This window comes from Fusarium venenatum, assembly GCF_020744135.1.
Source record: "Fusarium venenatum strain MPI-CAGE-CH-0201 chromosome Unknown EDB82scaffold_2, whole genome shotgun sequence".
In the NCBI taxonomy this organism is placed as follows: Eukaryota; Fungi; Ascomycota; class Sordariomycetes; order Hypocreales; family Nectriaceae; genus Fusarium; species Fusarium venenatum.
Genome location: NW_027072130.1, coordinates 6,719,457 through 6,731,545, shown reverse-complemented (window position 1 = coordinate 6,731,545; position 12,089 = coordinate 6,719,457). Strand labels below are relative to the sequence as shown.

The 12,089-nt window shown below is 46.1% G+C and overlaps 4 protein-coding genes across 4 annotated transcripts; 2 read left to right on the top strand and 2 right to left on the bottom strand.

The window, feature by feature from the left end:
* Nucleotides 1-26: 26 nt before the first annotated feature.
* EDB82DRAFT_536903 (uncharacterized protein) lies at nucleotides 27-545 on the bottom strand. The gene is made up of 2 exons (XM_025735618.2): nucleotides 434-545; nucleotides 27-380 (listed from the first exon to the last, which is right to left on the bottom strand). The coding sequence occupies exons 1-2, from the start codon at nucleotides 482-484 to the stop codon at nucleotides 66-68; spliced, it is 366 nt and encodes a 121-aa protein (XP_025586306.2). The 5' UTR covers nucleotides 485-545; the 3' UTR covers nucleotides 27-65.
* A 2,785-nt stretch (nucleotides 546-3,330) lies between these two features.
* Nucleotides 3,331-5,085, top strand: EDB82DRAFT_575474 (Zinc/iron permease; the record flags this gene model as incomplete). The annotated part of the gene is made up of 5 exons (XM_025735616.2): nucleotides 3,331-3,409; nucleotides 3,481-3,623; nucleotides 3,678-4,555; nucleotides 4,607-4,734; nucleotides 4,788-5,085. 5 exons carry the CDS (start codon nucleotides 3,331-3,333, stop codon nucleotides 4,820-4,822), a joined length of 1,263 nt encoding a protein of 420 aa, XP_025586304.1. The 3' UTR covers nucleotides 4,823-5,085.
* A 174-nt stretch (nucleotides 5,086-5,259) lies between these two features.
* Nucleotides 5,260-7,185, bottom strand: EDB82DRAFT_500358 (Endonuclease/exonuclease/phosphatase). The gene has a single exon (XM_025735615.2). The coding sequence runs from the start codon at nucleotides 6,896-6,898 to the stop codon at nucleotides 5,366-5,368; it is 1,533 nt and encodes a 510-aa protein (XP_025586303.1). The 5' UTR covers nucleotides 6,899-7,185; the 3' UTR covers nucleotides 5,260-5,365.
* Nucleotides 7,186-10,190: 3,005 nt separating this feature from the next.
* Nucleotides 10,191-12,027, top strand: EDB82DRAFT_545848 (amino acid permease/ SLC12A domain-containing protein; the record flags this gene model as incomplete). Its single annotated transcript, XM_025735614.2, has 4 exons — nucleotides 10,191-10,379; nucleotides 10,459-11,738; nucleotides 11,789-11,938; nucleotides 11,988-12,027. 4 exons carry the CDS (start codon nucleotides 10,191-10,193, stop codon nucleotides 12,025-12,027), a joined length of 1,659 nt encoding a protein of 552 aa, XP_025586302.1.
* Between the last annotated feature and the right edge of the window lie 62 nt (nucleotides 12,028-12,089).

Below are 12,089 nucleotides of genomic sequence, written 5' to 3'. Positions count from 1 at the left end.
ACTCAAGCGCACTAGAATGTATTCATCGGTTCATATTCTGAGACCCAAATGTATCAAGTGCAAATCTAAATTTCCTCAATATCCAGTGCAGGTAAGCCTTGGTTTTCATCATCAAGAATACCCACGATGCTCCTCAGATCCGTCTGACCCCTAATCTGCAACATAGACCCATCTATGGCATTGAAGAAATAGAACTGGCTACTGCCGACCTCAAAGAGGTAAAGTGCCTCCCCAGTGTAGGGTGCCATGCCATAGTGTGGCCTAATGTCCCCGTCAATGCCACGTCCACGAACCTCATCCTCCACTTGACCACCTTGACCCCAAAGCATGTCTCCTCCCATGTCCTCGTAGGAGTTCACCCAGTTCTCTGGGGGAGGGATCTGTATTCTGTCAGTCACACCGGGCGGCAAGAACTGGGTAAGTCATAATGTACCCCATTGTCGGTCACTATTATGCCGTCCTCAATTGTGGTGTAGTTTCTCATGTTGGGTGCCTGGTGTTTCAATAGTTTGAGTGGGAATAGTAGAGCTGAACCGATATTGGGATTATCAAAGGAAATTTATGTGATAGAGGGGGAGAGGGTCAGGGCATATTTATAAACACAATTCCAGCTGGTGACGTCCCTAAACATTGAATCATTGAGACATTCTAACCTAATTTGACCCAAGACTTCAAAATGCAATCAATAGAATGGCACGTTCTCGATGACAGGACGACATCAACTCTCATTTCTGACCTCATTGTGGTGCTTTGACCTCTCCAGCTGAAAGATCTACCACCATTCCTTGGTTGTGGATGGATATTGGAAAGATAGGAGCGGGGCCGTAAGACATCAGACTTTATCTAGGAAATGGTGCAAACTATCAACAGCCACGTTGAAAGCTGAACCGCTACGTACAGCTTACTGAGATAGGACGGTCTAATATGATATGCAAGTTGTAAGCTTAGTTGGATAGCTAATGCGCTGCCGGTAATTAGGCAAACGCCAGTGAGCTGGGAAAAAATAGTCTCTCCACGTAAAAATGAAGATTTATAATTACGAGAAAGCCACTCAGCCTTGAGCTTTAGCCAGGAATATCTCTGTTAGACTTTGAAAGCTATCAGCGATATAGTTCTTTGTTGTTTTTGCGCACCATTATGCTGGACCCGCCATTGGAGAATAACTAATGGCATGCCATTTCACAATAACTCTCCGCGGGACACAGTCTCGAGAACTATAGGGTATGGTATGTATGCTCTTTATTCTTCAGTCAGTTATAGGAACTACCCGCTGAAGAGCGATTGGCCGGACAAGTACTGAAATATTTCCTTAACAGATGAACCAGTAGATCGGATAACTGAGAGTTGTTCTGTATAACTTATCTCGGAAGCTCGGATCATCTTAGGTGCATGTCGCCCGCACTAACAGGCTACTAGAAATTGAAAGCCTCCATTAATCAGATCTTCCAGGGTAAACGCGTCTACAGAGACACTGTAGTAGTGTTCAGAGTAGGGCGGTTAAGACGGCAGTAAAACATGGAGACCACAGGGTAGAATGAATGTCTTGCGTAATTCTTTCTGTGGGTCGAGTTTAATGCTGACAATGTACGTTACAGCCATGTCGCGGTACGAAATCGCAATTGTAGCGACGTGGAGAATGTTTGAAGTGAGACAAGAACTCAGCTGATCTCTAGCCGATAGCCGAAGGGTGATGTAAAACCTGACAATGTTTACTTGTTTCAGTCAAAAGATGGATTGCTGTGGAGTTAAAGGGTCAATTCCGCGACCAAGAGAAAGACAAAAGTCCTTACAGAAAAGGACTACCTAATAATTCGCTAGCTCTAAATTTGGTACTTGAGAAGCTTGGCAAAGTGACATTTTACTCCAGGTTGGATCGCGTCTTGGCGTGTTCAAAACACCACAGACTATCCAGGGGGTTTTCCATCGTAACCAATATTCCAAAATATTGCCAAAGTAAATCACAGTTCATCCCAACAACAATTGTTTATTCGGCAAATGGCAACCATGATTTGATAAGCGGATGTCCGGACGGTCAAGCCAAGCCTTTTCGTAGTATCAGATCTCGTAGAAACGATATGTGAGGCATGATAAGACAAAACAATAGGGAGCCAAGACAAATATGCGGATAGGGCTACCGTGTATGGCACTGGAAAGGGTTATAATAGTGAATATCACTGCAGTGACATGAGTCGCAGGGGCGCAAAAACCGTTTGGGGCGCCATTACGCGAGATGGAGCTTTTGTTTCTCTGCTGAATATGACCTGCCTCGAAGCCAAGATGTGGAGGTTGGAGAAGCGGCAAGATGGCAAATCCATGTAGATCGCAGTGGAAATTGAGGATTCACGTTGTAATCAGGGATGACAATGTAACTACCGGCATGCATCTACAGTGTGATTGCATTCTCAAAAAGAACTCTCTCGAGGAAAAAAAGAGCAAGATCACCAAAGACTGAGACAACAACAAAAAAAAGGGTCTTCCGGATCGCTTGCCATCCGCGCACTGAGCATTAATGACAAAACGCAAAAGGTGGATATATACAAGGCCCCTTGTTCCGGGTCACAATGATCTTTTCCCTATTATTCAAGCTTAAAACACGAAACCCGCAGATCTTGTAGCTGTGTCCTGACGCGAAAGTGGCCAATGAGCTAAGGGAATTTCGATTATTTTTTCCGAGATAAGAGCCAGGGTTGGCAGTCTTCCCCAAGGCCCAGAACCGGCAATTATTGACTATTCTGTATCCGTAGATTTAGTCATGGGCGAAAAGAGATTGTTGAAACACCACAGTCACATCGGTTTGAGAGGCCCTGTCGCTGGAAGCCTGACACAAGACGTGGTCTGTTTTGTATCACGTTTTGCCTCGCAACCTTAAAATAGTTTATTATAACGGCAAAAACAGCTTGAACACTACTAATCGCCAAGAATACTTATAGACGGCTATGGTTTCTAGAGTGGAGGCTTTTTTTCCCCTCTACTCCCTATTCTCTCTCTCTATCCGCTTTCCCTTTGCATCTAGGCTGGTACCTGGTTGTTTCCTTTGTACTGTCTATTTCCTTGTTTGTGTTGATTGGAGTGAATCTTTTTTGTTCATTTCCATTTTTCCTTTCTGTAGGAATTTTGTTTAATCAAATTTCCTATTTGGGTTCCTGTTTACTCAGAAATCCATTAATTCCTTTCTTACTATACACGCCAAGACAGGAAACTGGTTTCCCTGTTCTTTTTTATTACTTGAGAAAATTATTTAATTGTTTTTCTCTTTCTACTACTTTACGACGATCCTTACGATACTCGAATTTTCCCTTTCGACTATTTCTTTAGTTTCTATCGTTCAAAATGGAGGAAGCTAGACCTCAATGTGGATCTGACGGCCCTGGGGAGGAATACCCCCTTGGCATGCACGTCGGTGGTCTTTGTACGTTGACTAATTACCCCGGATTTTCATCCAGACCGGTTTCTTTCTTGGAAGCTAACAATGTGAAATAGTTGCTGTTTTGGCTGTTTCTTGCATGGGCGCTGGCTTTCCTGTCGCCGCTAAGAGAATCAAGTGGCTCAAGATGCCCCCCAAGGTGTTTTTCGCTTGCAAGCATTTCGGTACTGGTGTTTTGGTTGCTACTGCATTCGTTCATGTAAGTTTATAACTGATATTATCCCGAGGCTCGTACTAACGAATCGGCTTGTAGTTGCTCCCCACAGCCTTCGGATCCCTCACTAATCCCTGCCTCCCCGAACTCTTTACCGATATCTATCCCGCTATGCCTGGTGTTATCATGATGACCTCTATGTTTATGCTTTTCATGGTCGAACTCTACCTCAACGCCAAAACCGGTGGACACTCTCACGGTGGTCCCACGGGTGCAGCAGTCACCGTCCACCCTCCTCCTCGACCTCAGCGCCCTCAACGTCCCTTCCCTAAAGACGAGAACTTAGGCCACGCCCGCAACGACTCTTTCAACAGCGATTACTCCGACGATGAGGTCTCATACGAAAAGGCCATGGCTCGTGAGATGTACGAGAAGGAACAGCGACCCCACGCCTACTCGCGCGACGACAGCAACTCTACAATGCCCGCCTGGTTCGTCGTCTTTTACGAGCAATACGTCCGACAACGTTCCGAGATGATGGAGATGATCAAGGAGTCTCAATACTCGCAAGCCGCTATCGACTCTAAGCCTCACGCCGAAGTCAGCGAGTCTTACTTTGATGAGGAGAACAACTCGATCGATCACGAGACTTTCAAGCGCATGTCGATGAACATCACTCTTCTCGAAGGTGGTATCCTGTTCCACTCTGTCTTCGTTGGAATGACCATTGCCATGACCACCGACGGTCTCCTCGTTTTCCTCATTGCCATCATGTTCCATCAAATGTTTGAGGGTCTCGGTCTTGGATCTCGTATCGCTGCTGTTCCCTACCCTAAGGGCAGTGTCCGACCTTGGTTGCTTGTCTTTGCTTTCGGCTGCACAGCGCCAATTGGTCAAGCTATTGGAATTGCCAGCCGAAACTCTTATGATCCTGAGAGTGAGATGGGTTTGATCATGGTCGGTGTTTTCAACTCTATGTAAGTTTCTGAACATGCTCATCTCTTTAAACAAATGCTAACTCGACATAGTTCTTCTGGCCTTCTCATCTACGCTGCCCTCATCAACCTCTTGGCTGAGGATTTCCTTTCCGAGGAGGCTCAACATCTCATGAAGAAGAAGGACCAGATCGCTGCTCTGTGCTGGATCTTCCTTGGCGGTAAGCATCCTCTTGATCTGCTTGTCTATACATTCACTAACTTTGGACTTTAGCCTTTGGTATGTCCGTCGTTGGTGCTTTTGCTTAAACGTCAAACGCGTTTCAAGAAAAAGAAAAGTCAATGAGACATGAAACGCGCGGAAAAGACGGGCGAAATCAACTTAGACAAACTTAGATGCCCGGGTTTACGCTTTGTAAGATAATGACGACGATTGCAATATTGCTGTTTTCTTTTGGTTGCGAATTTTCTTGGCCGACGGAGACGGTAGATATCAAAGACCGTTCGAGGTTCGTCGGAACGTCCATTCTTTAGGATAGTAGGAATTAAAAAATTAACGAAATAAAATTGATGAGAAATGATTACCTTTAAAAAATGTGGAACAGAAGCAATCTACTTGAGAATTCACGGAGAACTTTGATGTGCGTTACTATCCCTGGTGAGACATCTTGGCACTTGGCACTATCCGTCAGACCTCTCCTTCATTTCACTAGGATTAACAAACAGGGTAGCGAGAGATAAGCTTTCAGGTATGTAACATTGTTGAAGAATATTTATTTATTTATTTGATTTTTTTTACTTATTCATTAACGTCGTTGAGGTCGTTTCCAAGATGGATGTTGAGTCCAATTCTTAGATATCATAAGTCGTCAAAACAGCCCGGTGGTCAGAGAACCACTCATTCTCCTTGTGGTTGGGCTGAGGCTTGGGTTCACCAACAACCACAGTCTGGGAGTCGGTCACCTTCAGACCCTTGCCCTTGTGTAGAACAAAGTCAATACGGTCAAGAGGTTCAGGTCGACGACGGCCACCGTTCCAGATGTAAATGGGAGACCAAGTGATACCCTGCTCCTTGACGGGATCGGGGTGGGCGACGCGGAAAGAATCAATGAGACCGGCTTCCTCAGGGAGAACAGAGGTGGGCCACTTGATGCCAGAGTAACCGCAGTTCTTGTCCTTAAGACCGTCGGTGTAGTCAAGGTGAGAGGGGGCGTTGAAGTCGCCAACAAGGAAAACGGGAGTGTCGTCGGCATTGTCAAGCTGACTCTTCATACCAGCAAGAGTGGCCTTCATCTGAGGAGTGCGACCAGACTGAGCCTCACGCTCAATGATCTTGTCGACGGGGTAGTGGTCAAAGCATGTGTCGTAAGGTCCATAAGGAGTGTAACCCAAGTGAGCGACAAAGAAGTTGATCTCCTTGCTGGTACCATCAAGAGCAATCTTGACACCACCAGAACGGGCCGGCCCGCTGATGATACCGTAGTCCGCAGTGATAGGGTACTTGCTCAGAATACCGACATCACCACCGCTGGACCAGTGGTACCAACCAAGAGCATCAGCAAGACGAGGGACGTGGCGACCCTGCTGATCCTCCTGGATACCAACGATATCGGCGCCGGAAGAAGCGAGGAACTTGACCTGCTTGTCGTGGTAGTTTGTGACGCCTGTACCGCCGTTCCACATGTTGAGAGAAAGGACCTTGAGCTGGCTCAGAAGAGCCTTGCCAGAAGCAGCCACATTGATGGTAAAGACAGCGGATGAGGCGGAATCAGTACCGGTGGCACGGACGGTAACGACGGCTTCACCAGAGCTTGAGGTAGGTGTTCCAGAGATGATACCGTCAGAGCTGACCTTGATCCAGTCCACATTGGAGCCCTCGCTTGAAAAGCTCACATCACTGCTACCACCGCGAACAAGACCGCGAACGCTGTGGGAGTACTTATCATCGACGCGGGCATTAGGAAGCGAGACATCAGCCACAATAAAGCTCACATCTCCACCAAACTCACGGCCCTTGATGACTTGCAGCGGCTCCGCCAGCCACGTGTAAGCGTTGTTAGCGAGGAAGAAAGCTGTGTAGTTACCAGGCTCAAGGCTTCCGCTATCGATCTGGACAGAGCCTTGGGAATTAGGCGCCCACTTCCACTTGATGGAGTTGGAAGAGCCCTTCTTCTGCTCGACGGGACCTCCACCGGCGCTGTAGTACAGACCGACCCAGTTTTGGTCGTTGGCATTTTCAGTTGAGTAGTCAAAGGTCCATGATGGCTGATTGGTGTTGAGGGATAAAGAGCCCGAGGCTGAAGGATTCTGTCCCTGGACTGATGTACAGAGGCTTAGCCACAGGGCTGAAGCGACTGTGAGGAGGGGGGATCTGAACAATCTCATGGTTGTGGTACCAAGAGAGGACGGAAGGATGAGGTACGCGAGATGATTTACGTACGCCAAGCACGAGTTGGGAAGAGAGAGTCAAGATAGAATGAATATTGTTCTCACAAGCACAAGAGAAAGGAGAAAAAAAAAAGATGATTTCACGGCATATAAGTATCCTTTTTTACCTTGGTTTCAATCAATATCAGAGGGCAAATATTGTTTCTCGAATGGGGGCGAGGAAAAAAGAAGAAAGAAAGAGAGAGACGAGGGAATGACCTCTGGATCTCGTGCCAAGTTTCTACCGGACAAGGGTAGTGTTGTTAGTGTTGGGTTAGCTTCGACCAATGCTTGAACCCCCTCAAGCCACGCCGCGGATGACGTGTGAGACGTCTGCATTGGTCTTGGGGTGATCAGCGGCTCAAACCGCCTAAACGAGTATTTACGCATGGGCACGTTGCAAAGAAACACACGGTTAGAGGCAGCGTCTTTTTTACCGTAGATGATCTGCGATGCTACCGTAGAGCACTCTGCTTCTAATCATCCGACTCCCTATCGTCCGCCATCGTGACTCGGTAATGCCACTTTTGTGCACCATGATTGGGTTGCTTGAGACTCTGTACCATGACGATCTTCTGCAACTGACTCTCCTCCACAACCAAAACACAATAAGGGTTCAATCACTCTCAATGCCGCAGCCTTAGCCTTATCAGATCGCGGCCTCGTGGGAGGGAAAAGATCTGCCGGTAGCCACACCCGCTGTAACCCACCACCTCACATGCGTGTGATAACGGAGAATACTCCGGTGAGGAAATGTCTTTTTCTTAACAGTCTCGGAAATCTTGCCTTTTACTCTTGTGAGACGTTCCACTGTGGCCACCACTATAGAACTGCTTAGATAGTAACACAGTAATTGCCCCTCCCCCTCTTTTCTGTGAGAGGAAATCCTGCCAAGATTGGGTTGTTGGTTATGCAAAACACCATCATATCTTGTTCTACCGTCACATTTTTGATAGGCTTACAATTCAAATATTTTGAAAAGCCCATGCAAAAACAAAACATGCCAAGGAGAAATAAACCTATCATTGTAGGCCACCTTGTTCTCCAAGGCTAAGCCGTGTCTGTTACTACCACATACCGCTTTCACCAGACAGACAAGACTGATTGGGGAATCGCCACAGTTGACTGCAAAGTGATAGGATATTAACATTGATATTATTGGAGGCCATTCGATAGATATACAGGTTTCGGATCTGGTAATTACTCTGTAGCATAACATAGCTTGAATAATAAAAATATTCCTATAGAATGGCCACAACTTACCAGCCATCCTGAAACAGTTGGATTCTAAACAAACTCTTGCTCAAAATATCCTTGTAAGAATAGATGTACAAACCGATAGCGAGAGTTTGTGATGTCATGCTTACAGCTAACTGTGCGATACCAATTTGGTTCAGCCTTATCTCACATCGTGAAGCAACAAAATTAGGCCCCATCCCAAGCATTTAAATGTCCAATAGTTGATCCAATATCGTCCGCCAGCATAAAAAATACATCATTCTGACCTCACAAGGCTAACACGTATAGGAATCCGTCCGTCCGGTCGTGTGCCAGATGGACGACACTATCAAAAGAGAAGAATATTCACAAACGACAGACAACACAGCGCTCCGATTGTCCAAACCGGTAGCTTTTGTTAAGCGAATGGAACTGCAAACTAACGCCAACCATACATAAACGCGTTGACTTGGTCTTCGCCCCCAACTCTGACATGCGCGACTTTATCTAGACGTCCACTCAAGAGGCCTTTCAGCAATCTGATATCCCTGGGCAGCTGAGCTCAACACCATCAACGCATTAAACCCTGGGGTAATGCTACGTCGGCACGACTTTGACAGTTCATAGGTTATCGATCCGAATGATCCGAAGAATCGATGTTACCATGGAGATTACCTTATTGAGCACCGGTCGTCATGGTGTCGGAATTCTACAAATCATATTTGGAAATGCCTCTTTCTGCTATATTAAAGCTTAGAATACATCGAGATAAACTGTCTGTAATCGCTTGGGTTCAGATGGTAGGACTTGCTATTATTCGTATCCAAACACATATCTCATTCCTGCCTAGGCGCGAAGATCTCCCGTCAGCCACGGCATACCTTGGCATGTTAAAATTCCGTCGACTTAATTGTCCGAGCCGCGAAGCCAAGACTGATTTGGCATGGCCAAGCCGTGCACTGGAAATTGGGCATTGAAGTATTACGCTCGAAACAGCGAATAGTTATACTACACTATGCTCACAATATGATGTGATGCGTTGAAACTATATCTGGTATGGAATTTTATTATGACGTTGATCATAATGACCCGGAGTCTTTAATGCTTTGCCGTCCTTGGAGCTTTGAAGGGTCTTTAGATGGCAGGATGAATGTGTTTACCCAACCAATTCAACATTTCTGTGTAAGAATTGGACACCAGACTCAACATTTCCCCAGTCATTCAATGGGTTAGCTAATATAGTCGCAACTGGCTAGGGCTATGTACGTTGAGTCGTAATGCTTCCATGTTTCGAAATTTAATATAAGTCTTGGAGGACCAGTCGTTTATATCAGCCCGGGTTACTATCACTGAATTGAACAATAAAACCCGCTACATTATCTATCAGTAAAGACTTCATTTGAATCCAATAAGAGTACTTTTTGATAATACTGTGTACCAAAGTCTCTCCCAAAAAAAAAAACCTGCTTTAATATTCTACGTCCTCGATAGGTCCCACGAATTTATCCTCCGGATCATTGGCTACTCATCCGTAACAAGAATCGTCCTTCCCTACACCGCAACCTAAACAATTTTCTTCTTCCGTAACCCTGCAAAACCTCCCAAGGATGCCAAGTTTGCCCATTGCACCCTTGCCAACGAGTAAAATTCTCCTATATCCAATATGTTGTTGGTCTCGACCATTGACCCGCTATTCCTCCGCAAGCTATATCTCTTTAAGACTGAATCCCGCCACCCAAGCAAGGGTTCAAGGGACAAGATCCAATCACAGGAATTACAGGAAAGATTTTCACTCAAAAGTAATCCCCTTATCGGCTCACTCCGTACGGGGAACTGGGGCACAAAAGTTACACAGGCGATTGCTTGTCTTGGTCAAGAGGGGACCGAGGGAATGAGCACCCTCGGCTTTGTGAAATGCGGTATTTTATCCGTAAACCCTAGACTGTGTCTCCTGGGGTAGCATTCTCTTTTCTCTCGTTTGCCAAAAGAGTGTTTTTCCTGGTTGCATTCATTTTATCCGGAAACCTTGATCATGGCAGGTTCTGACGTGCCCCCGGGTTATTCCCATGATGCAGAGAAGTCTTCCAAAGCAGCTGCGTCTAATACTACGAATGAAGAAATCGCACAGCGAAATGTCTTTGGTGATGAGACGCACCGAAGGCTCAAGGGCCGTCATATTCAATTGATTGGTATCGGAGGTACTATCGGTACTGTCCTGTTTGTATGTCCAACTTCACCATTTACATGTGTTATTAGATCAGTTGCAAATGGCTTCATGGCTAATCATATGTATCTCATAGGTTCAAATCGGAAAAGGTCTTATGCAAGGCGGCCCTGGCAGTCTCTTCATCGCGTTTTCGTTCTGGTGTCTCATCGTCCTCACAATAACAATGGCCGTTGCAGAAATGGTCTCATACACGCCTATCTCATCTCCATTCGTTCGATTCGCAGGTGTTTACGTGGATGAGGCTCTCGGTTTTGCTTCTGGATGGAACTTTTTTATCTTCGAAGCTGCCCTCGTGCCATTCGAAGTAACAGCATGCCACTTTATTCTCCAATTCTGGACAGATGCAATTCCTGTGGGGGCGACTATCGCTGTGATCATCGTTTTGTACGCGCTCATCAACCTCATGGCGATTCAGTATTTTGGCGAGACAGAATTTTGGGCCTCTGTTGGAAAAGTGGTTTTGATCGTTGGACTCATCTTCTTCACTTTCATCGTCATGGTCGGCGGCAATCCTCAAGGAGATGCATTCGGATTTACATACTGGAAGAGTCCTGGTGCTTTCAACGCACTGTACTATGATGGCGCTCTTGGAAAATTCGTCGGCTTCTTATCTTGTCTTATTCAAGCCGCGTTCTCCATCTCCGGCCCTGACTATGTTGCCATGGCTGCTGGAGAAGCAGAGAACCCTCGCAAGATCCTGCCACGAGCATTCAAAACGGTATTCTATCGCTTGACATGCTTCTTCGTTCTTGGGTCGCTGTGCGTGGGTATCCTTGTACCATACGATGACCCAAACATGATTGCAGCTTTCAGAGATGGAAAGTCTGGAGCTGCAGCTTCACCATATGTTATTGCCATGGACCGTCTCGGTATTCGAGTCCTGCCTCATATTGTCAACGCCATGATTCTCGTCTCGGCGTTTTCAGCTGGCAACTCATACGTTTTCTGCGCTACAAGATCCTTGTATGGTCTTGCCTTGGAGGGTAAAGCGCCACGATTTTTGAAGACCTGTACTAGAACTGGTGTTCCTATCTACTGTGTTGCTGTCGTTTTAGTCATTGCATTACTATCCTTCCTTCAGCTATCAAACAGCTCCGCGGTTGTCTTGAGTTGGTTTGTTTCTCTGGTCACTGCATCGCAGCTGATCAACTTTTGTGTCATTTGTTTCACATACCTTCGCTTCTATCGAGCTATGAAAGTGCAGAACTTTGACCGTTCCGTGCTTCCTTATAGAGCTTGGTTCATGCCGTATGCCGCGTACATCGGTCTTGTAGCAACCTTCATCATGGTGTTCGTTGGAGGATATACCGTGTTTCTGCCTGGCATGTGGAATGTCCCCAACTTTCTCTTTTCGTTAGTAGTCACTATTAACTAGCCTTGGATGTTTGAGCTGACGCTTTCAGGTATACTTCTGTCGGATTGTTCCCTGTCCTGTACGTTGGCTGGAAGATTGTACATAAGACAAAGGTTCACAAACCAACCGAGATTGATCTCAAGTATAGCTTGGCGCCTATCGAGGAGTATGAACAGAAGTTTGTTTCTCAACCACCAAGGTATGTCATTATTGCAACTTTATGGCTCGGTTTGCTAATGGTATCTAAGGAACTGGTTTGAGAAGATTCTGCACTTTCTGTTCGAATAAGATAGAATACAATCACAGAGGGCAATGAGTGGCGGAGTTCATAGATGAGTTATGGCGGGATA